The sequence below is a fragment of the Chlorocebus sabaeus genome, chromosome 22, assembly GCF_047675955.1.
Source record: "Chlorocebus sabaeus isolate Y175 chromosome 22, mChlSab1.0.hap1, whole genome shotgun sequence".
Lineage (NCBI taxonomy): Eukaryota > Metazoa > Chordata > Mammalia > Primates > Cercopithecidae > Chlorocebus > Chlorocebus sabaeus.
Window position 1 is genome coordinate 18,184,464 of NC_132925.1, and position 25,794 is coordinate 18,210,257.

At 35.3% G+C, this 25,794-nt stretch overlaps 2 protein-coding genes across 3 annotated transcripts; both read left to right on the top strand.

The window, feature by feature from the left end:
• Nucleotides 1-2,759: 2,759 nt before the first annotated feature.
• On the top strand, nucleotides 2,760-6,189 carry LOC103228484 (olfactory receptor 5H14). 2 transcript variants are annotated; one of them, XM_038002594.2, is made up of 2 exons: nucleotides 2,760-2,767; nucleotides 5,250-6,189. In XM_038002594.2, exons 1-2 carry the CDS (start codon nucleotides 2,760-2,762, stop codon nucleotides 6,187-6,189), a joined length of 948 nt encoding a protein of 315 aa, XP_037858522.2. The 2 variants fall into 2 exon arrangements, with proteins under 2 accessions (XP_037858522.2, XP_037858523.2); XM_038002595.2 differs by lacking the exon at nucleotides 2,760-2,767 and having other exon boundaries at nucleotides 5,206-6,189.
• A 16,705-nt stretch (nucleotides 6,190-22,894) lies between these two features.
• Nucleotides 22,895-24,007, top strand: LOC140708541 (olfactory receptor 5H14-like). Its single transcript, XM_073009606.1, has one exon. The coding sequence runs from the start codon at nucleotides 22,984-22,986 to the stop codon at nucleotides 23,911-23,913; it is 930 nt and encodes a 309-aa protein (XP_072865707.1). The 5' UTR covers nucleotides 22,895-22,983; the 3' UTR covers nucleotides 23,914-24,007.
• The last annotated feature ends 1,787 nt before the right edge of the window (nucleotides 24,008-25,794 follow it).

Consider the following 25,794-nt stretch of genomic DNA (forward strand, 5'->3'; position numbering starts at 1 on the left):
CATGCACTGGGCATAGTACCCAATAGGTGGTTTTATCACTGATTCCTTCTCTCCTCCCTCCCCAACCTATTAGTCCACAGAGTCTATTACAGTCATGTTTATGTCCTGTGTTCTCAATGTTTAGCTTCCACTCAGAAGTGAGAACATGTGGTATTTTGTTTTCTGTTCCTTCATTGGTTCATTTAAGATTACAGCCTCCAACCACACCTATGCTGCTGCAAAAGATATGATCTTGTTCTTTTTATGGCTGCACAGTATTCTGTGATCTATATGTACCACGTTATATTTATCCAATCTACCACTGATGATCACTTAGGTTCATTCCACGTCTTTGCTATTGTGAATAGCACAGCAATGAACATATGAGTATATGTGTCTTTATAAACAAAGTAGCATAATTCTGGTACAAAAACAGATGCACAGAACACTGGAAAAGAATAGAACACTCAGAAATCAAGCCACAAACTTACAATCATCTGACCTTCAACAAATCTGACAAAAAAAAAAAATGCAATGGGGCAAGCATAGTCTACTCAATAAAAGGTGCTGGGATAAGTGACTAGCCAAACGAAGAATGAAACTGGCTAGCCGTATTTAGAAGAATGAATGCCCCCACAACCTGCATCAAGGGGAAACTGGATGGGGGCTATCCCTGGTGGGGCAGCTCCTCAGTTCTGTTTACCACCAAACTTGGCACAGCCAGGTGATTAAATCCAAATTCATTCAGAATGTAGTTGAGATGAGGCGCTGTGTGGTAGAAGAAGAATGGCATTTGTAGCCAGACGACCTAGGTTTGAGTCTTGTCTCTGGTCCCACACCTTTCACATACACCAAAATTAACCCAAGCTGGATTAAACATTTAATGTAAGAACTTATTCTGTAAACATCCTAGGAGATACCCTAGGGTCTTTCTCAATATCAGCATTGGAAAAGAATTTTGGTTATGTCCTCAAAAGCAATTGCAACAAAAACAAAAAATGACAAATCGTCCTTAATTAAACAAAGGAGCTTCTGCACAGCAAAATAAACTGTCGATAGAGTGTGTAAGCAATTTACAGAATGGGAGAAAATATTCCCAAACTATGCTTTCAATAAAGGTCTACTATCCAGAATATATAAGGTATTTAACAAATCAACAAACAAAAACCAAATAACCCGTTTACCAAAGAGCAAAGTGCATGAACAGACACTTCTAAAAAGACTACACAAGTGATCATGAGACATATACGAAAATGCTCATCATCACTAGTCACCAGGGAAATGCAAATCAAAACTAAAATGAAATATCATCTCACACCAGTCAGAATGACTATTATTAAAAAGTAAAAAAACAACAGATGCCGGAGAGGCTACCAAGAAAAGGGAACACATACACTATTGGTAGGAATACAAATTACTTCAGCCACTGTGGAACGCAGTCTGCAGATTTCTCAAAGAACTTGAAACAGAGCTCCAATTTGACTCAGTAATTCCATTTCTGGATATATACCCAAAGGAAATTAGATCATTATACTGTCAATTTTTTTCTTGTTATACTTCTTTTTTTTTTAGTGTACTCTCCAATAGATATGACATTCATAACTATATCCTCAGCTGCTTAAATGACTTCCAAAATAATATTTATATTGCTCTTGTAGAACTGTATTGCTAAATCTAAACAGCTTACCTGCACCTGGCTGTTCAAAGCGTGCTCGTACTGCAAACTCCTCAATGCATCTGAGTTCTCAGTCTCTATTTTGGATGACTATCTGCCTACTCACAGAGTGATACTTTTTTCCTTCAGTGACCACTACATTTCCGTCAAATACGGGACTAAGTTCAAGTGACAGTAAACTCTGAATACCTTAGAATCCATCTCTTCATCCTTTTCATTATTCCCAACATTATATTATACAAGGATGAAGCCACTTGATTTAAGTTTGTGTCATGTCAGTACTTACGTCAGCACGTTAAACTGCTTACATCTTTCTACTGAAGAGTTTTCAGTGACTTCTGTGTATTCTATGTATTATTTGTCTTATTTCTTTGTCTTTTTCAAGAAACATTATATGAAAAAAGGATAAGCAATTAAGGAATCTACCAAAAAATATGGCTTTTACTTTCCAACTAACTTTTCTTTAATGAATACATTTACTGTCAAGAATGTTACAAATCACTATTTAAATACAAAAACGTAAATATTACAAATAAGTCTATTAGGTTTTGTTTCTGAAAGAATGCTCACTAATATGTTGCTGAGTTAATGTTCTAAAGAAAGTACTGAATATGTTGCCATCATTTTCAAACTCCCGCAATAATACTTCTATAATTGTTCTGTAAATTGTGGTAAAGACAAAACCACTGACTACCCTCCAAATTCGCTTGGAAGCCTCCCCATGCTGGCCACCCTGAACACACCTGGCCTTCCTTGCTTCTCTCTTTTCAAACCAGCCACATTTACTATTTATTGTTTTCCAATGCTCAAGGCTCTTTGATAATCTAGGTCCTCCCATGATGAAGGCCTGTTGGATGGCAAATGTCCACAGTTATCACTTTGTTAGAAATAAAGGCACCTGAGAGACCCACACAAGAACTACTGGAAGAGAATCTGCATTTTGACAGGATCTCTAGGAAAGTCATAGGCATTATCATTTGAGAAGCACAGAATTAGGGCACCTTCCACTGCAGTCCCTGGCTTTGTTTTATATTGGCTCCTCCCTTGTCCTCTTCCTAGTGAAATTTCCCATCAGATTTTAGCTACAAATGGAGGAACTTGGTATATGTCTAAGTTGAAAATGTAAGTTGAAATTTGAATGGGGAACACAACTCTGTTTGGTTTTGGCTCCTGAATTGAATCTAAAATTTTGGTCTTATTAAAATTATGCTTTGATTACATCAGATAAGACCATACTAATCAAAGCCCTAAGAGTAAATTTCACATATATACTAAAGTTTGAACAAATATGGCAGAAGTGTCATCTGTGGTGGTAAATAGTGGCATAAAGTGTTATTTCAATTGTTAAAAGTAGAAGTATCTACAATGAAATGATGCTTATGGTTCTGGAAGTCTTTAATGACCTTTGGGCCAACCTGGATTCTCGTATGTGTCTGAATTCACAATGCCCACTAGAATCGCTTCAATCTGTTCTACAGGGAGTCCTCTGGCAATCTTATGAGAACTTCAGTTTTTCACTCCTTCATCTTCTGGAAAAAATACCCAGCTGCACAATTGGATCACTCATGTGCTCAAACCAAATTTTTATAACCAAAAGTTTTCTAAACTTGGGAAATGAAGTGTCTAAAAAGAATGAATATGCAGTGAAATGCTACCAGTGCTATTAACATCGTGGTGCTACTGTGATTTTTTTTTTCTGTTTTATACAGTGTAACACGTTTAAAGGATATCCACAATTTCTTTCAAAAATAGGGGTAAGGAGGAAATAATTTTTTTAATTTTCATTATGCTTTATAGAAATGTTGCAATGCTGTTTAATTGATTGAAATTTTAGATCAGGTATACAAGCTATTAAAATAGCCTGAAGGAAGTTGAATAACTATTACTGTACTGTCTTTAGATTTCAGTTTTACGACTATAGTATGGATAGGGTACATAGTTATAAGACTGATTTGTTCCTTTAATGATACTGTATTATCTTGTTAATCTTGTTATAATAACTTTATATGACCTAGGTCATTAAACAATTAAAACTTGGTTTAAAGGTTCAGATCATAATGATTCTTAGAATTATTTCTTGGAATTATTCTGATATAAATATCCATTCGTTTTAATTCGCCACATTCTCTGATTAAAACTTTTAATGTGAGTCACCTACAGATAAATTCCTGTATCCTTACACCCACATTGGACAATAATTTCATAGCTCACACTGTAAATGTTATTGATGTAAATAGAAGTTGCATTAAGAAGAGTCTTGGTAATTCTGCCGTGGCTACTTTTGAATCAAAAATCTTTCTCTCTCTGTCTCCATATTCCAAATGTAAGATCAGTGTGTTTCATTTGCCATCCTAGATCGTGTCCCTTTACTCTACAAGGAAGAAGAATGGGAAAATGAGTTTCTAGCTCTTTTGGCTTGTAGAGCAGTAGGTATCCTCTGACAGCTGCCAAGAAATGGATGGCAAAAAAAGATCACATCTTGGCTATTTACGGGACATATGTCCACTTTGTTACCTCTTTAACATAACTTGCTCCAGTTGATTTTCTTGCCACTCTTTTTGTTTATTTGTTACTCTCCAATGGATACATCATTCTTAACTGTGCCTTTGACTACCACAATAATTTCAAGTAATTATTTCTGTTAAGCTCTAACAGGCTTATATTACTGATTGGATTTACCTAGTTGGCTGCAGGATGCTCACTCCAAGAACTTGCTAGCACATCTGAGTTCCCATCCTCAATATTCAATGACCAACTACCCAGTCACCAAGTGACTCTTGCCTCCTTTATTACCTTTTGTTTCCCACCAAATATGTCATAGAATACTAGAGAATCTACATTCTGAATTCTTTGGAATCTATTTCTTTGTCTTACCATTTCTTCCAATGTAATATCACACATGGACACATGGACTAGACACCTAGCACTCATTTGAATCACCTTGAGGGTATTTTTAGAGACAGATTTCTAGAACTCATTTCTGAAATAATCAATTTCTACATTAAAATCTCACAATCTATATTTTTCATAAAACACTTTCCAGATAATTTTCATTTGTGATTTGATTTGGGATTGCTGGGACCTTAGTAACAAGTTTCTAATTAGTACCCCTTAGTCCAATTTCCCCATCCTGCAGCATATTTTCTACACTATCAAAAAATTTAGAAACTGTTTTAGGATGCTATTTCCCATCTTAAAGTATTTGGTACATAGTTATATTATGAAAAAGTGTAAGATTCTTCACATGGCGTTTATTTCATTGATTTTTATTCAGACCTTTCAAAAACCTTTTCTCCAGGACCTCCATTCATGTACCAGACACAAGATTGTTCTACCACATTCAAGAGTATGCACATAAATTTAGTGAATCCAGAGAATGCATATTACTACCCAATTTTCAAACAATAATATATGATTTTTTCATTTCATTAACACCTTAAATATAGGATTTCTTATTTATAATAATGATCAAAAAATTAAGAGGGCTCTGATAATTGCACACTTCATTACAACACCTCTTCCCCAATTAACAACTCGTAATGCCATTGCAAATGTTCCCTTTCATTTGTTGCATTTTATTTTAGAGGACATGCAGTGAGGACATGGAAGAGGAAAATGCAACGTTGCTGACAGAGTTTGTTCTCACAGGATTTTTATATCAACCACAGTGGAAAATACCCCTGTTCCTGGCATTCTTGGTCATATATCTCATCACCATCATGGGGAATCTTGGCCTGATTGCTGTCATCTGGAAAGACCCTCACCTTCATATCCCAATGTACCTACTCCTTGGGAATTTGGCTTTTGTGGATGCTTTGTTATCATCCACAGTGACTCCGAAGATGCTGATCAACTTCTTAGCTAAGAGTAAGATGATATCTCTCTCTGAATGCAAGATACAATTTTTTTCCTTTGCAATTGGTGTAACCACAGAATGTTTTCTCTTGGCAACAATGGCATATGATCGCTATGTAGCCATATGCAAACCTTTACTTTATCCAGTCATTATGACCAACAGACTATGCATCCGGCTATTAGTCTTGTCATTTCTAGGTGGCCTTCTTCATGCTGTAATTCATGAAGGTTTTTTTTACAGATTAACCTTCTGTAATTCCAACATAATACATCACTTTTACTGTGACATTATCCCATTGTTAAAAATTTCCTGTACTGATTCTTCTATTAATTTTCTCATGGTTTTTATTTTCTCAGGTTCAATACAAGTTTTCACCATTGGGACTGTTCTTATATCTTATACATTTGTCCTCTATACAATCTTGAAAAAGAGGTCTGTGAAAGGTATAAGAAAAGCCGTCTCCACCTGTGGAGCTCATCTCTTATCTGTATCTTTATACTATAGCCCCCTCGCCTTCATGTATGTGGGCTCTGCTTCACCACAGGCTGATGACCAAGATATGATGGAGTCTCTATTTTACACTGTCATAGTTCCTTTATTAAATCCCATTATCTACAGCCTGAGAAATAAGCAAGTAATAGATTCACTCACAAAAATGGTCAAAAGAAATGATGTTTAGATCTCTTACTCATTTCTCTTTTCTATTTACTAAAATAGTCACAAAATTGTGCAAATTGGAGGTACCTATGTTTTGCCAGCATTAAAGGATTGTGCAATTATAACTGTCCCAGCACTTTAATGACCTATGATAATAGTACCTATTTAACTAATTAAAATATTCCACTGTTATTCAAAAGCATTTGAGAAATTTTAGTCAACTGTTCATAATAGAATAATGATAGCATAAAGCAAATAAAATATTATACAGTATGGCATGTTAATCAATGTGTCTCATAAATACACCAAATTCAAAATAGTCTAGTTCATCTGTTAAGCACTTAAGTATGATGTTTTTGATACTAATACAACTGTATGACCCGAGATGTCTATCACATTTATCTTCATAGTGAAGGTTGATTTGTGTCTAGGGGAAGACAGGTAGATCCAAGAATTCTACTAACCATCGAGAGGTCTTTCAGCCCACTTACTGCAAAAGAGTGAATTTCACTTCTTGTAGGAAGTCAACTCACATATCAAATAAAGTAACAGAAATGGAAATGCAGTGAGGACAAAATGAGATGGGGTTAACAGTGAAGGCACTGCCAATGTGCAAGAGGGCAAGAGGATGCTGTTAACTCTGTGTGCTTGTATGAGTAAGAAGCATGCAGCCTTTAACTTTCTAAGATGGCTTCTAAGGGACTTAGCAGCTGTGATTGCATTTTCAATCTGAAAAGCTTCCCTAAATCAGAAAATTAAATTAATAAACAGAACTTAATTTGAAATAGTCATAGAAAAGAAAAGATAAATGACATAGTAGGAAGAAAAGGGTCTTAATCTTCCTAGAAAAAATAAATGAACCTACTAAGGTTTTAAAAGTCAGTGATGTTACATGGTTATTGGAATGTGTTGTTGACAACCAGGGACTTTAAATCTGTATCACCAAAGTTCAAAGAATTTTAAGTTGACATGACATCATAGTGTCCAGTGATTGGGAAGAAAAATAATGAAAATGAGGAAGAGTCTGGATATTTTCTGCTTCAAAAAGTCCTTGTTAACTTTCTTTTCACTTCATACTCTTGACGTATGTGAGTCATCCATCTACCATTCCACTCTGCCCTTTGTCTTTCGACACTGAAATTCATTTCACTTTGTCACTGATACCAAGGCCCTTACCCTAAAAATTACTCACATGTTGTTTTGCAAACCTCTAGTTATTTCCTCCACACTTCTTACACTCATTTATTTCCCCATTTTGCTGTCAGATTGTTTTTTTCAATTCCTACAATTTCTTTTGTTGGATCATCATTGCTACCTGATTTTATATATATTTATTTATTTAAATAAATAAATTTATTTATTAAAATAAATATATATTTATTTATTTAAATAAATAAATAAAATCAGGTAGCAATGATATATATATAAATATGTGTGTGTGTATTTTAGGTGTCAATATATATGTATACGTACACTTATGTATACATGAGAGGAGAGAAAGGCTTTTATTGATTTAATGTGGAGGTAAGGCAAAAAGAAACTTTTGTGGCTAAAGTGGAGCAGTAGTATTATTTGGATTATTCCAGTAGGAAGTTCCTACTTAGAGGTGAGTTGATCGTTTCTGATTGGTTAAAGTAAACTTTTGTTAAGAACCTATCATCAGAGTGAACAGGCAACCGACAGAAAGGGTGAAAATTTTTGCAATCTCTCCATCTGACAAAGGGCTAAGATCCAGCATCTACAAGGAACTTAAACAAATTTGCAAGAGAAAAACAAACCACCCCATCAAAACACGGGTGAAGGATATGAACAGACACTTCTCAAAAGAAGACATTTATGCAACCAACAAACATATGAAAAAAAGCTCATCATCACTGGTCATTAGAGAAATGCACATCAAAACCACAAGGAGATACCACCTCACATCATTAGAATGGCGATCATTAAGAAGTCAGGAAACCACAGATGCTGGAGAGGATGTGGAGAAATGGGAATGCTTTTACACTGTTGGTGGGCATGTAATTAGTTAACCATTGTAGAAGACAGTGTGGTTATTCCTCAAGGATCTGAAACCGGAAATACCATTTGACCCAGTAATCCCATTATTAAGTATATACCCAAAGACTTAGCTATCATTCTGTTATAAAGACACATGAAGACATATGTTTATTGCAGCAGTATTCACAATAGCAAGCACTTCAAACCAACCCAGAGGCCCACTAATGACAGACTGGATAAAGAAAATGTGGCACATATACACCATGGGATACTATGCAGCCATAAAAAAGAATGAGTTCATGTTCTTTGCAGGGACATGGATGAAGCTGGAAACCATTATTCTCAGCAAACTAACACAGGAACAGAAAACTAAACACCACACGTTCTCACTTATAAATGGGAGTTGAACAATGGGAACACATGGGCACAGGGAGGTGAACGTCATACACCAGGGCCTGTCAGGGGGTGGAGGGAAGGGGAGGGAGAGTGTTAGGACAAACACCTAATGCATGTGGGGCTTAAAACCTGTATGATGGGTTGATGGGTGCAGCAAACCACCATGGTACATGTATACATGTGTAACAACCTGCACGATCTGCACATGTATCCCAGAACTTGAAGTATAAAGAAAAAGAAAAAGCTAACTTTTGTTTTACCATTTACAATGAGTTGGGTTTCTGCGTGCTTAGGTAGAAGCCCACTTTGCTGGAGCCACCTCAGCCTAATGTACTTCAATTTTATTATTTTAACTATTTTCTCCCTTTTGTTTCACTTCTCAATTATGGGATATTGACCAACACTCAGGCACACGGAGCACTTTCTCCTCACCAGAGCTGGTTGTCTTTGTCTCAGCATAAGTTACAACTTCTAGTCTCAAAAGTTACAATTTCTAGTCTCTTAAAGCAGTGTTTCTTTTATTGGACACTTTGTTTATGCCATTTTAGTCGTATGGAGAAAATCTGATAACTGCGATGGCTGTGAATTTGCATTTCAGACTCTTGGGAAAATACAGCATACCAGCATACCAGGAAGATTACAATGATGACCCTCATGAGGAAAACATCAAGGGACTTGGAATTACTCCACAGCCAAAGTGCCCATGAACGAAATAAAACAAATAAAAAGTTAATGGTTATAGGCCAGACATGGTGGCTCACGCCTCTAATCCCAGCACTTTGGGAGGCCAAGGTGGATGCATCAGTTGAGGTCAGGAGTTCCAGACCAGCCTCGCCAATATGGTGAAACCTGTCTCTACTAAAAATACAAGAAATTAGCTGGGAGTGGTGGCAGGTGCCTGCAATCCCAGCTTCTTGTGAGGCTGAAGCAGATGAATTGCTTGAACCCAGGAGGCTGAGGTTGCAGTGAGCTGAGATCGTGCCACTGCACTCCAGCCTGGGCAACAGAGCAAGACTGTCTCAGGAAAAAAAAAAAAAAAAAAGGTTAATGGTTATAACAATCTGTAAACTTAGTATCTGAGCCCAAAGGGCAGTTAGTAGAGAAGATTTTTAGATTTTAAGCTCAAAGCATTTTTTGATGATGGAATAAAATGGCAGTTGCAATTGTTGATTTTTCTGTTTTGCAGTCTGAATGTCTCTGATTATGTTATTGGATATTTTGGTGAGCTTTTTAGCAGCCCACTCAGCTGCATGTATGAAGATTGTCCTCTGAACTTTATATCAAGTTGCCCACACCAAGCTCATAGGGCTTCATGAAAAAGACAATTTATAGGTAGATAATAAAACTCAAAGACAACAGACAGAGCTTGAATTTAATAGCGGATGCACTATAATTTTCTACTGAAATATATTTTGGGGTATTAATTTGGTAGATCATCAGCTTCTCAACATAGCTTTTGTTTTGTAATTAGGTTAATGAGTTGAAGGTGGATCCCACTGATGAATAGGACGAGTATTTTCTATGCTGAACTCAACATGAATTGACCAGAATGTTCTACAAATCACACTTCTGATCTTGCCTTATAGTCAGAGATTAGTTCCTCCTGTTTTGTTTATAAGATTACATGTCAGACGAGTGAATTTTTGAAGGAATACTTGGGGAATGGATGCTGGAGGATTATTTGTTATTTTCCCACCCCGTTTTGTTCCTTTTCTGGAAGACTGAGTTGTTGGATCTTTGCTATCTATTTTAGGCACTTCATGTTTGGCTTCAGCTATAGGATTAACCAGCTTACAGTACCATGTTATTAAATTGATAAAGATCAGGGAGTCCTGGGTTATATGATCCTGCAAGAATTCGAAATTCCACAGAAAACTTCTGGCACTTTTGCTTGGGACAGAGATATTTTTCTCCATTGCTCTGAGCTCAGATTTTGACCAAGGTGTAAAGGTGGTTAAAGAAGGCAGGCCTAGTTGATCTGAGGAAGTGACTTTATAAGGCATTTATCTAGTTTCCTTTATTTTAATGGGTAAAAATGTAACTGAGCAAAAGGCTTAGTAGACTCAGAGTTATAAGGTGGAGTATGATAGAGTGAAATGTAGTTGAAACCACCTTTGCAAAAACGATGACAGAAAAATCTCACATAGGAATATTATGACAGTGAATCTGCAATAAGAAAATCAGGCAGTGCTTCTCATCTCCAAGCTGCCCTTCTGCATTCCCGAGTGTAGGTTCAACCACCTCTGGAAGGAATTTATAGTTTGACTTTGAAACAAATATGGTAAGAGTCTCTCCTCAAAGCAAACTTCCTCCTTGCTTGTGAATCCTACCACCTTTGTAAAACTCAGATTATCACAAAATTAGAAATTATGGCTCCTGATCATGCAACTAGAGGCCACAGATTTGTAACCTTCCTAATTGCTCCTAGAGATAATATTTCTATTGTGAAATCTAAGATTGGTGTTCCAGGTGTTTTATAGATCCTGAATTCTGATAAGTCAGCTGGCACCACCCAGAATGGTAAAAGGACTCCTCTAGTTTTGAGATCCCCACACAGGATTCACAAGAAGACAGCTTCAGCCCCTAAGATTTTATCCTCATCCCAACCAGTCAGCTTTACTCATTCCGTAGACCCCTGCCCAACGACCTGTGTTTAAAAAACCCTAGCCTCTGAATTTTTGGAAAAGGTGATTTGAGCAATAATAAAACTTGAATCTAATCCCCCATTTAGCCAGCTCTATATGGATTAAACTCTCTATTGCAATTCCTCTGTCTTGCTAATGGGCTCTATCCAGGTGTCAGGCAAAAAGATCTCATTGGGTGGTTCCATAGAGAGAGGGAGCAGTTTGAGTTAAGTCAGTCAATGATCTACACCTAGACTTTCTAGAAATTATATATAAACTAATTGGATAGAAAGATAGAATGCCAGTATGAAGCTGTAGTGACACCACCAACTAGGTGGCAATGCATTGCAAGATTGTCTTTGCTTTTCTTTATTCCTCCCCCAGACATTGGCCTATTAACACTTCTCATCAGATTTCAGCTCACCTGGAAGTTAGATATATGTCTGGAGTTTGAGCTGCAGTTTGAATGAGGACAATTTTACAAATTTACTTGGGGTTGGCTTCAGAAGGGAACCTAGATCTTTGACCTTATTAAAATCATGTCTTCACCAGCTCTGATGAGACTATATTAATCACAGCATTCAGAGCATCCAATTTTATGTAGAAACTGAAGTTTGCATATAATGTCTGAAGTGTTACGTGTTGTGGATAATTGTGGCATAAAGTGTAATTTCAATTGTTAAAACCCAAACTGGGTACAGTGACTTAATGTCTATGGTTCTAAACTCTGCAGTATCCTGTAGGATAATCTGTATTTCTCATACATATCTAAATCCACAATACCCATTTGAAGATTTTCACTTTGTCCTACAGGGAATCCTAAGATGCTCTTAGGGGAATTTCAGTTCTCTACGTCTTTCTCTCCTGGTGAAAACAGATATACAATATTGGTCAACACTTGTGTTGAAAGCAAATTTTTATAAACAGTATTTTTCGGAGATTGGAAATGAAGCCTCCAAAATGCATCAGTGTGCATAGAATTGTTGCCTGTGTTATTATCAGATCTGTTCTATTATGTATTTTTCTCTGCTTTAGAAAGCCTAATACTTTAAAGGATCTCTGTAATTTCTTATGAAATTAGTAAGAGGAAAATTGTTATATCATATCCATTATTATTTTTAAAGAAATTTTAAAATGCTATTTAATATATAATAATTTTGTATTTGGTTTGCAGCATGCCAAGATTGTTGGGAACAAAAAGAGTGAAGAATCTTGATATCTCATTATTATGGCTAAAATCTTACTAACCAAAACACCTATAAAATAAATTTTTAAATTTTAAATGATAATGTATTATCTTTTTAACCTGACTATAATGATGTTATAAGTTCTGGCTAATTAGAAAGTTAAAATTATTAAAGCAGGGTTTAAATCTTCAATTCATTGTGATTGTTATGTAAGAAACTTTTCCAATGGTTGTGATGTAGTTTCATTCTGTATAATCACATTCTCCAATGAAAACTTTTAGGATCTGTCAATTAAATATTTTCTCCTCTATACTTCTCTCAATAATTTCATTGATTATTTCATATATAAGGTACATAAACATATAAATAATAAAATCCATAGAAGTACCCATTTTTCATATTGAACATTTTAGATACACATAGTAATACTAGCAATAATTATAGTATATCTATGCATATATCTCAGAAAATATTCAGAAAATGTACTTCTCTAACCTTACTAGCATTTATGCTTTTAAAAGCACCCTGAAACAAATTGAATTTTAGAGTTTTTCATTATTTTGTAATTTGGGATTGCATGGGATTGTCTTATAAAATTTTACAAGTAGAATAACTTGTCCTATATTTATTACGATGTTTGTTTTTGGATCCAGTCTTTGTCTTAGTTGATTCTGCTAAAAATAATCAAAGAAAAAACCTGACAGAGAAGAAAGTGTTCTCAAATCAGCAATATTTCTTGAGAAATTTAGTTTTAATGACTGTAATAACAAAGATAAAGCAACATTTAAATATGGAGTAAACTTTCAGAAAATGCTGATACGTTCATGAACAGCGGAAAATTTATGGACAAAAATTATACTCAAAGTCTCTCTTTGTCATACACAAATTGCATAGGAAAATGAACTTTGAATTTTTTTTTAAAGAAAATGAAAAGAGCGCTCTGTGGTATTCATGAACACCAGAGTTAATGCACAGTTTCAACATAAGCTTCTGAGCCCTTCCCTCTATTTTGCCTTAGTACATCTCTGATACTTCCTCTCTCCCTGTTTTGTGGCTTGTCTTTTTACACTTACCCACCTATGACTATCACATGAGAAAATCATGACAGTGAATTTGACATAGGATAATTAGACAGTGCTTCTAATATCCAAGCTGCCTTTCTTCATTCATGGGTGTAAGCCAAACTAATTTTGAGAGAAATTTAATTTAAGTTTGACTTTGAAACAAAGAGCATAACTGTCCTTACTAAAAACAAACCCCCTCCTTCCTTGGGGACCACACCACATTGGAAAACTAACAAATTATTACAAGATTAGAAACTATAGCTCAAGAGTTATGCAGCCGGAAGACACGGGATTCCTAACCTGTCCAATTACTCCTATGGATATCATTACTATTGTCAAATCTGAGTTTGGTGTTCGAGGTATAATTTTAGACCTTGTATTCTGATGAACCAGCAGGCACCACTCTGACTTATAAACCGGCTCCTCTGGACTCACCTCAAGAGGACAGCTTTGACTCCCTATAATTTCATCCCTAAACCAACCAATGAGCATTTTCCATTTCCTTGCCCCTGCTCAACAACTGTCTTTAAAGCGATCAACTATCTTTAAAAACTAACAACTGTCTTTGAAAAATACTAGCCTCTGAATTTTTGGAGAGGCTGTTTGAGTAATAATAAAACTCTAGTCTCCCACTTAGCCAGCTCTATGACGATTAAACTCTTTCTCGCTTATAATTCCTCTGTCTTGATAATTGACTCCATGTGGGTAGAAGGCAAGAAGATCCCAGTGGGCAGTTCCATAGAGAGAAGGAGCAGTTGGAGTTGTCAGTCAAAGACTTACACCTGGACTCTGGAAAAAATATATATACTAATTGAATAGGATGATAGAATGACATTACGAAGACATAGTGACAGCGCCAACTAAGAGGCAATACACTGCCAGATTGTCTTTATTTTGCCTTTTTCTTCCCCCTGAACTTTTTCTAGTAAAACTCCTTATTTCTCTTCAGATATAAGTTTGCCTGGAAGATATATGTCTGGAATTTGACATTCAGTTTGCATGAGGAGCACAATTTTACTTGGAGTTGGCTTCTGAAGGGAATCTAGATCTTTGGGTTATTAAAACCATATTTTTACTAGCTGAGATAGCATTATACTGATCACAGCATTCACAGCATCCAATTTTATAAACTGAAGTTTGTATAAAATGTCAGAAGTGTCATGTGTTGTGGATAATAGTGGCATAAAGTGTAATTTCAATTGTTAAAAGCAAGAATTGGCTTACAGTGACTTAATATTTATGATTCTGAAGTCCATAGTACACTGTAGGATGATATGCATTTCTTATACACATCTAAATCCACAATACCCAGTTGCAGATCTTCCTTTTGTCCTACATGGAACCCTAAGGTGCTCTTAGGGATGTTCCAGTTCTCTACACCCTCCTGTCCCGGCACAGTGGATATACACAACTGATGAACCCTTGTGTTGAACCGACATAGAGCCAAGTTTATGTCAACATTTTTCTGAGATTGGAAATTAAGCCTCCAAAATGAATCAGTGTACAAAGAATCGCTACCTGTGTTACTATCAGTTCTGTTCTATTATGTATTTTTCTCTGCTTTAGACAGCCAAACACTTTCAAAGGAGCTCCATAATTTCTTATGATATTGGTAAAAGAGAAATGATTTTATATCTGTTATTCTTTTTAAATAAAGTTTAAAATGCAATGTAATTCATAATAATTTTAGATTTGATATAGCATGCTAAAATTACAGACAAATTAAAAAAGAGTAAATAATCTTCATGTTTTATTATCATGATTAAAATGATTAAAAGAGTAAATAATCTTCATGTTTTATTATCACAATTAAAATATAGATAAGCAAAATTCTTGATAAATGAGTTTTTATAATGATTTTCCAACTATATCCCAACTATAATGACGTTGTAAGATAGTTCTGGTTAAGTAGAATGGTATATGCTTTAAAGCTCAGTTTAAACTTTTCTTTCATTATGGTTCTTATACAAGAAACCTTTCTGATGATTCTAATATAAATGTACATTCTGTGTAATCACACATTCTGATTAAAATTTTAAGATCTGTCTATTAAACATTAACTTCTCTATAACTTCTGACAATAATTTAAATATTTTATATATATACACATAAATATACATAGCAGTATGTACAGATACATATATTTTTATTCAGCATTTTATATGAATAGTAATACATGTATGTATGTATCAGAAAAATACTTTTCCTAATTTATTCAGCATTTATAAATTTAAAAGGGCTCCAGTAAAAACTTCTGAAAATTTTTCATTATTTTGTGATTTAGGATTTAGGATTTCATTATTTCGTGATTTGTGGAAGGAAATGTTTTCCACGTAAAAGTTTACTTAAGAATGGAATTACTGCAATTTGTTCTTTATATTATCTGTATCAGGATTCAGTCTTTGACTGATTTCTTTCTGCTATTAAAAAATACTGATGGAGAATGAAGTGCTCTCAAAACCATCATGGTTTCTTGAGAAATTTAGTTTTAATTACTTTAATAACAAAGGAAGATCAAAATTTAAATATGAACTAAACTTTCAGTTTCAATATTTTCATGAACGGTGGGAAATTTGTGAGTAAAAGTTCAAGTCAATGACTATCATACACAAATTCCACAGGAAAAATAAACTTTGAATTTTTTATAAAAGAAAATAAAAGACTCTCAGAGCTCTAGCTGGTATTGTTAAATACTAGAGTCAATGCACACATCCAAACGAAACTTCTGAGTCTTTGCCTCTGTTTTGCCTTAATGAATCTCCGATACTTCCTCTCTTTCTATCTTGTGGCTTGTCTTTTTTGCACTTACCCGTCTATGACTTCATTATTCTCTACCTATCTTTCCTTCCTCCTTCCTGTTTTATTTCACCCACACAAATCTCCATTTCTGCTTTTACTGTCCCTTTTCTCCTCTCAACATCTTCCTCGTATCTCCTCTCAATCTGTCTATCTTTTCTCTTGAAAACTTTTCTTTATTCTATAGGAGAAAAAATATTAAATTAGTTTGTGAGCAGCAGACAAATGCTAAGTGTTCACATTTCTTTGAGTACTCTATCTCATTCCCTCACTGTTGTGCTACTTGTTTCCCATTCACTTCTTATTTGATGACGTTTATTCTATTACTTAAGGAAAATTGCTCTCACTAAAGCCATTAAAAATTGCTTAATTTCTACACACAGTGATTTTCATTAAGCCAGCATAGTACTTGTACAAAATTAGACACATAGACCAATGGAAAAGAGGAGAAAACTCAGAAAGATACTCACACACTTACAACCATCTGACTTTCAAGTTCAACATAAACATGCAGTGGTTAAAGAATTCCATAGTCAATAAATGGTGATAGGATAACTGGCTAGCCTGAAGCAGAAGAACAAAACTGAACCCTTACCTTTCAACATATACAAAAACTTACTCAAGGTGGATTAAATTTTTAAATGTAAGACTTCATACTATAAATATCCTAGAAGAAGCCCTAGGAAATACCCCTCTTGATGTTGGCCTTGGTAAAGAATTTTTTGTTAAGTCCACAAAATCAACTTCAACAAAAACAAAAATTGACAAGTGGGACATAATGAAAGAACTTTTGCACAGCAAAAGAAACTATCAGTAGAGTTTAAAAGCAACCTACATGAAGGGAGAAAATACTTGCAAACTATGTATCCAACAAAGGTCTAATATCTACAATCTATAAGGATCTTAAAAAATTCAACCAGAATAAATAAATAAATAACCCCATTAACAAATGAGCAAACATGAATAGACACTTCTTAAAAGAAGATACACAAGTGGTCAACAAACATGAAAAAATACTCATTATCACTAGTCATCAGAGAAATGCAAATCAAAACCACAATGAGACACCATCTCACACCAGTCAAAAAAAAAGTTAAAAAAAACCAACAAAACAGATGTTGGAGAGGCTGCAGAGAAAGGGAACATATATATACTGTTGGTGGGAATGTAAATTACTTCAGCCACTGTGGAAAGCAGTCTGTAATTTTTTCAAAGAACTTGAAACAGAACTGCCATTTGACCCAGTGATACTATTACTAGCAATCCTATTACTATATCCAAAGAAAATTAGGTCATTCTACCATCATTTTTTTTCTTTCTATACTTCTCTTTTCTCAGTATACTCTCTGATGAGTAATTCATAACTATGCCCTCATCTACTCCAATGACACCCAACTTATTTTTTTATTTCTGTTGCTCTAGTAGTAGTATATTACTAATACTAACCAGCTAGTCTCGATGTTCAAGGCATGTTCACAACACACGCTTGTCAATGCATCTGAATTCTCAGTCTCTATTTTGGATGACGATCTATCTACTCATAAAGAGACTCCATTTTCCTTCAGTGAATACTACTTTCCCATCAAATACGGGACTAAATATTTGAACTCTAGTGATACTACATTCTGAATGCCTTGCAATATCCTAGTGATGCTACACTTCGAATGCCTTAAATCTCTTTCTTCATCCTTCTCATTATTGCCAGCATTATGTTACACAAGTACACAGCAATATAATTTAATGTTGTGTAATGTCAGTGCACCCTTCTGAAGAGTTTTCAGTGACTCCTGTGTTATTTATTGATATGGTTTGGCTCTGTGTTTCTGTGTTCTCTCCCAAATCTCATATCAAATTGTAATCTTCATGTGTCAGGGAAGGGGCCTGATAGGAGGTGATTGGATCCTGGGAGTGGATTTCCCCCTTAGTGTTCTTGTGATAGTGACTGAGTTCTCATGAGACCTAGTGATTTAAAAGTGTGTGGCACTTCTCTCTTTGCTCACTCTCTCTCCTTCTCTGCCATGGTAAGACTTGCTTGCTTCCCCTTCACTTTCTTCCAAGATTGTAAGTTTCCTGGGGCCTCCTAACCATGCTTCCTGTACAGCCTATGGAATTGTGAGTCAATTAAATCTCTTTTCTTCATAAAGTACTCAGTCTTGGGTAGTTCTTTATAGCAGTGTGAGAATGAACTAATACAGAAAATTAGTACCAGAAGAGTGGGGCACTGCTATAAAGATACCTGAAAATGAGGAAGCAACTTTGAAACTGGGTAACAGGAAGAGGTTGTAACAGTTTGGAGGACTCAGAAGAAGACAGTAAGATGAAGGAAAGTTTGGAATTTCCTAGAGACTTGTTGAATGGTTTTGACCAAAATGCTCTTAGTGATGTGGACAATGAAATCCAGGCCGAGGTAGTCAGATGGAGATGAGAAACTTATTAGGAACTGGACTAAAGGTCACTCTTGCTATGCTTTAGCAAAGTGACTGATGGCGATTTTCCCTTGAGATCCTAGAGATCTGTGGAACTTTGAACTTGAGAGAGATGATTTAGGGTATCTGGCAGAAGAAATTTCTAAGCAACAAAGGATTAAAGATGTTTTGTTACCTGGTTGTTTCTAAAACTGTATGATTATATGTGTGAACAGAGAGATTTTCTGAAACTTGAACTTATCTTTAAAAGGGAAGCAGAGCATAAAAGTCTGGAAAATGTGTAGCCTGGCCATGTGGCAGAGAAGAAAAACCCATTTTCTGGGGAGAAATTTAAACCTGTTGCAGAAATTTGCATGAGTAACAAGGATCCAAATATTAATAGCCAAGACAATACAGAAAATGTCAGCAGGGCATTTCTGAGATCTTCATGGCAGCTCCTCCCATCACAGGCCAAGAAGTCTAGGAGGGAAAGTGGTTTCATGGGCTGGGCCCAGGGCCCCTCTGTTCTGTGCAGCCCTGGGACTTGGCACCCTGCACCCTAGCTGCTCCAGCTCCAGTCATAGCTAAAAGGGGTCAAGGTATAACTTGAGTCGTTGCTTCAAAGGGTGCAAGCCCCAGGTTTTGATGGCTTTCCTGTGGCCTGTGGGTGTGCAGAAGACAAGAATTTGGGAACCTCTGCCTAGATTTCAGAGGATGCATGGAAACACCTGGATGTTCAGGAATAAGTCTGCTGTAGGGGCAGAGACCTCACGGAGAACCTCTACTAAGGCTGTGGGAAGGGGAAATGTGAGGTTGGAGCCCTCACATAGAGTTCCCACTGGGGCACTGCCTAGTGGAGCTATGAGAAGAGGGCCACTGTCCTCCAGATGCCAGGATGGTAGATCCACTGACAGCTTGCACTGTGTGCCTGGAAAAACGGCAGGCACTAGATGCCAGGCCATTTTGATTTGCATTTCTCTGATGATCAGGGATGTTGACCACCTTTTCATATGCCTGCTTACCATTTGTATGTCTTCTTTTGAGAAACGTCTCTTCAAATCTTTTACCCTGTATTTGATCAGATTATTAGATTCTTTCCTATAAAGGGGTTTGAGTTCCTTATATATTCTGGTTATTAATCCATTGTCAGGTGAGTAGTTTACAACTATTTTCTCCCATTCTGTGGGTTGTCTCTTCATTTTGTTGATTGTATCCTTTGTTGTGCAGAAGCTTTTTAACTTGATGTAATCCCATTTGTCCATGTCTTCTTTGGTTGTCTATTCTTGTAGGGTATTGCTCAAGAAATCTTTGCCCAGAACAATGTCCTGGAAACTTCCCTCAATGTTTTCTTGTAGAATTTTCATAGTCAGAGGTATTAGATTGAAGCTTTTTATTCATTTTGATTTTATTTTTGGATATGGTGAGAGATAGGGGTCTAGTTTTATTCTTTTGCATATGGATATCTAGTTTTCTCAGCACCATTTATTGATGAGACTGTCTTTTCCCAAGGTATGTTCTTGGAACCTTTGTTAAAAAATGAATTCACTGTAGATGTGTGGATTTGTTTCTGGTTTTTTATTCTGTTCCATTGGTCTACGTGTTTCTTTTTATGTCAGAAAAATTCAGGGCACTTCCCACTGCAGTCCTTGTCTTTATTTTTCATTATTTCATCCATTGACTTTGTCTAATAAGATTTCCCATCAGATTTTAGCACAAAATGGGGGAACTAGGTATATGTCTAAAATTTGAGCTGCAATTTTCATGGGAAAGACAACTGTATTTGGGTTTGTCTCCTAAAGGGAATCAGAAACTTTGGCCTTATTAAATTATGTTTTGATTACCTCAGATAAGATTATACTAATTAAAGCACTAAGAGTAAATTTCACATTTAACTAAAGTTTATACAAACATGACAGAAGTGTCATCTGTGGCGGTAAATAGTATATAAAATATTATTTCATTTGTTAAAACTAGAAGTGTTCACATGAAATAGTGTTTATGATTCCAGAAGTTAAATGCCACTGGGGACAATCTGGACTTTTCATATATGTCCAAATCCACAATACACACTAGAACAGCTTCAGTTTGTTCCATAGGGAATCCCTTGGCATTCTTATGAGAATTTCAGTTTTCCATTCAATCATCTTCTGGCAAAAGTACAGAGTTATACAATTGAATGACTCTTCTGTTCAATCCAAATTTATGTAAACAGTAGTTTTCTGAGCTTGCAGAAAGAAGCCTCCAAAAAGAATGAACATGCAATGAATTGCTACCTGTGTTATCAGCATTCCTGTGCAATTGTATTTTTTTCTGTTTTAGAAAGCCTAATGGTTTTAGAGGATATCTTAAATTTCTTTCAAAATATGGGTAAGAAAAAATATCTATAATTTTCATTACGCTTTGTAGAAATGTTGAAAATGCTAGTTAACTTACCATAATTTTAGATTGGGTATACAAGCTGTCAAAATAGCCAGGCTGAAATTAGATAACTATTACTGGCTTATCTCTATAGTTTAGTTTCATGACTATGATGTGGATAGGATAAATAGTTATAAGACAACATTGTTCTTTTAATGATATTTTATTTTTTTGTTAACCTTATTATGACTTTATATGACAACTTGTGGTGATCTAGGACATTAAACAATTGAAACTGGTTTTGATCATAGTGATTCTAAGAATTATTTCAGATTATTCTGATAGAAATACTCATTCTTTCTAATTAATCACTTTCTTAGACTAAAACTCTTAAGGTCAGTCACTTAAAAATTAACTCTTGTATTCTTATCCCCACTTCTGGGTATAATTTGACAACTCAGACTGTCAAATGAAGGATGTATTCAGTGGATTCATTGTATTTCTGCCATGGTTGAGTTTACAACTAAAGTCCACTTTTGATCCTGTCTTTTTTTTTTCTTCTTTTACCCATATTCGAAATGTAGGACCAGTGTGTTTCATTGCCATCCTAGATCATTGTTTCTTCACTCTAGAGGCAAGAAGAATGGGAAAATGAGTTTCTAGTTGTTTTGGCTTGTATAGTAGTAGGTAACCTTCGGACAGCCCCCAAGACATGGGTGGCAAAAAAGACAATTAGATCTTGGCCATCTTATAAAGAATGTGCAGTCACTTTGTGCATCATTCCTAATGATGCTATCAAATACTACAATGATTCCAAGTAATTATTTCTATTAAGCTCGAATAGGCCCATATTACTGATTGAATCTCACCTAGTTGCTCAGATGTGATGCTCACTCCAAAAACTCGTCAGCAAATTGAGTTCTCATCCTCATTGTTTAATATCCATCTACCTGGTCACCAAGTGACTTCTCTCTCCTTCACTGATGATGTATTTCATACCAAATATGTCACAGAAATTAAGAGACTCTACATTCTGAATTCTTTTGAATCTATTCATTTGTCCTACCATGCCTTCCAATATCATATCACACATGCATATCCATCACCTTGAGGGTATTTTCAAAATACAGATTCCTAGACCTCATTCCTGAAATAATCAACTTCTACATTAAAACCTCACAATCTGCATTTTTCATGAACAAATGTCTCCCAGATGATTCTCATGTGTAATCTAATTTGGGATCTCCTTGACCTTAGTATCAAGTTTCTAATTAGGATTCCTGAATCAGCTTCTCCTTCCTGCAGCATACTTTTACACTACCAAGAACTAAATTTTTAAAATATACTATTTTAAAAATATACTGGGCCGGGAGCAGTGGCTCACGCCTATAATCCCAGCACTTTATGAGGAGCTGAGATCGTGCCATTGCACTCCAGCCTGGGCAACAAGAGCAAAGCTCTGCCTCCAAAAATATATATACATATATGTGTATATGTATTATTATACATATGTGTATATATAATATATATATTATATATTATGCCATTTCCCATTTTAAAATATTTGGTGCATATTTATCATGTGAAGAATAAAGTTTGAGATTCTCCACATTACATTCATTCCATTTTTAATACAGGCCTTTCAAATATCTTTTTTCCTTCACCCTACATCCATATCCCAGACAGAAGGTTTTCCTATTACATTCAGTAGAGTTCACAAAAATTTAGTACATTTAGATGATGCATCTTTTAAAATCTCAATGTGTTAATTCCTATACAATTTTCAAACCAAAATATATTATTTTTTCCATGTATTTAAATGCTCAAATATAGGGTGCATCAATTAGAGTGCTGATAAAAAAAAAATTAAGAGGGCTCTGATAATTACATAGTTTATTTCAACACTTCTTCCCCAATTTCAACTCACAATTCCATTGCAAATGTTCCTTTACATTTATTTCATTTTTTAGAGGACATGCAGTGAGGACATGGAAGAGGAAAATGCAACATTGCTGACAGAGTTTGTTCTCACAGGATTTCTATATCAACCAAAGTGGAAAATACCCCTGTTCCTGGCATTCTTGGTTGTATATCTCATCACCGTCATGGGGAATCTTGGTCTAATTGTCATCATCTGGAAAGACCCTCACCTTCATATCCCAATGTACTTATTCCTTGGGAGTTTGGCCTTTGTGGATGCTTTGTTATCATCCACAGTGACTCCGAAGATGCTGATCAACTTCTTAGCTAAGAGTAAGATGATATCTCTCTCTGAATGCATGATACAATTTTTTTCCTTTGCAATTGGTGTAACCACAGAATGTTTTCTCTTGGCATCAATGGCATATGATCGCTATGTAGCCATTTGCAAACCTTTACTTTATCCAGTCATTATGACCAACGGACTATGCATCCGGCTGTTAGTTTTGTCATTTCTAGGTGGCCTTCTTCATGCTTTAATCCATGAAATTTTTTTATTCAGATTAACCTTCTGTAATTCCAACATAATACAACATTTTTACTGTGACATTATCCCATTATTAAAGATTTCCTGTACCGATTCTTCTATTAACTTTCTAATGGTTTTTATTTTTGCAGGTTCAATTCAAGTTTTTACCATTGGAACTATTCTTATATCTTATACACTTGTCCTCCTTATTATCTTAAAAAATAAGTCTGTCAAAGGGATGCAAAAAGCTGTCTCCACCTGTGGAGCTCATCTCTTATCTGTATCTTTATACTATGGGCCCCTCGCCGCCATGTATGTGGGCTCTGCTTCCTCACAGGCTGATGACCAAGATATGATGGAGTCTCTATTTTACACTGTCATTATTCCTTTATTAAACCCCATGATCTACAGCCTGAGAAACAATCAAGTAATAGATTCATTCAGAAAAATGTTCAAAAGAAATGTTTAGATCTCATACAATCTCTCTTCTGTATTTACTAAAGCTGTCACAAGATTGTGCAAATTAGAGGTGTGTATGTCTTACCAGCACTTAAAGATTTTGCAAAATTCCAATACTTTAATGACCTAAGGTTTAATACATAGTAAACTAATAAATATATTCCTAATATAGCATTTAAGAAATTTTAATCATGTTCATATCATCATTGAATAATGTTACTAGAAAACAAATAAAAACATTTTACAGTATTGTATGTTATTCAATGTGGCTTTATAAATGCATTAAATGTTAAAATAGTCTAGGTCATCGAATAAGGACTTGAGTATAAGTGCAGTAAAAATAGTGACTGACCTCTTTTTAATTTGGATGTGTTAGGACCTTTAATAAATAATCTCATATTAGACTTTAATCTTTAATTAGACATCGTAGCCTGGAGAGGCTGTGATATCATGCTAAGAACATACCGTTTGTCTTGACCTGCAATATTCATAGATTTAGGTAAATTCGTCTGTACTCAAAAGAGGTCCTAAAAAGATTTTTCAGTTTCCTGGGCCTTCTAGAAAGTGACCTCCTTCTCAGCCAGTAAGGCTGAAAAGCTGTGAGTAGATATCAGGCCAGTTTTTCTTCAGAAACTTTCTATAGTTTGATTTGATGGGCCAGTCCAAATCTCATGTTGAAGGCTGAATGAAATGTTGGAGGTGAAACAGAATGGAGGTGCATGGGTCAAGGGAGGGAATTCTCATGGTAATGGATGAATTCTCACATTCTTTGTTTCCTTGATGACTGGTTATTAAAAAGAGCCTGGCATCTCCCTGCTTCTCTCTTGCTTCCTTTCTTACCATGTGATCACTGCACATGACAGCTCCGCTAACCTGCTGCTATGACTGAAGCAAGCTGAAGCCCCTATCAGTAGCTGAAGTTGGCACTATGCTCCTTGTACGGCCCGCAGAATTGTGAGCCAAATAATTCTATTTTATATATGAATTACCCAGCCTCAAGTATTCCTTCATAGCAACTCTAAATGGACGAAGGCAGGTCTTAATTTGCTCCATAAAGTTAATTCCTAGTTCCATAAAACTGTCCAGTCATTTCTAATTCTATGCTCATTCTCAAATATGACATTCCAGTCAAAGTTCTGGAAACATAACCAATGTTTTCCAATGTGTTGTGTCATAAGGAGAACAGATTCTTAATAAATTTTTCCAAATACCTCCATTGCCATGAAAATAAGAATATTTAGTGATAGTTTCTGATTTCAGGATAGATCAGCTAAGGAGAAAAAGGTAAATATGTTAATTCTATTTATAAAGGGTGTACTTGAACAAATTACTAATAAAGTTGATTTAAATCTTGTTAAATATTGTGATTTTATAGTTATCAGAAATCTCTCTCTACTTGTCAGAGTCTTTTCCATGTTTGTGTTGAGATTTTATATCACAGTTGCTTCCAAAAACTTTTATGATAGCATCAGCAGAAAACAACAAACTCTCAGTGAATTACAAAAAAATGTTTAAATGGCCAAGCTTACAGATTTGTTAAGAGTTTATTACAATTCCATTTACATAGAATTTTGTCATTGTGTCCCATATAACATAATGAGATAATAATTAGAATTATAACTGATCACAATATTTTAGTGCATATCAGAGTTCTAGAAAAATAATAAAATTCTAGAATATGTATATTAATCATACATATTTCTAAAAGTATAACAAAGAATGTAAACATTGTTTTTATTGGACAATATGTTTCCTTCAATTTTGCATATCAAATAAGCCTCATTAGCTTAATATCCCTCTTTTTAAAAAAGATAAAACAAATTCTTTTTAGCTATCCTAGGGGCTCATCCAGGAAATCCCAAAGTCAGTTGAGGTCAAAAAGAACTCAATT

Excerpts from the sequence above, each read along its gene's own strand:
- LOC140708541 (XM_073009606.1), top strand. The coding sequence starts at position 22,984 with ATGGAAGAGGAAAATGCAACATTGCTGACAGAGTTTGTTCTCACAGGA.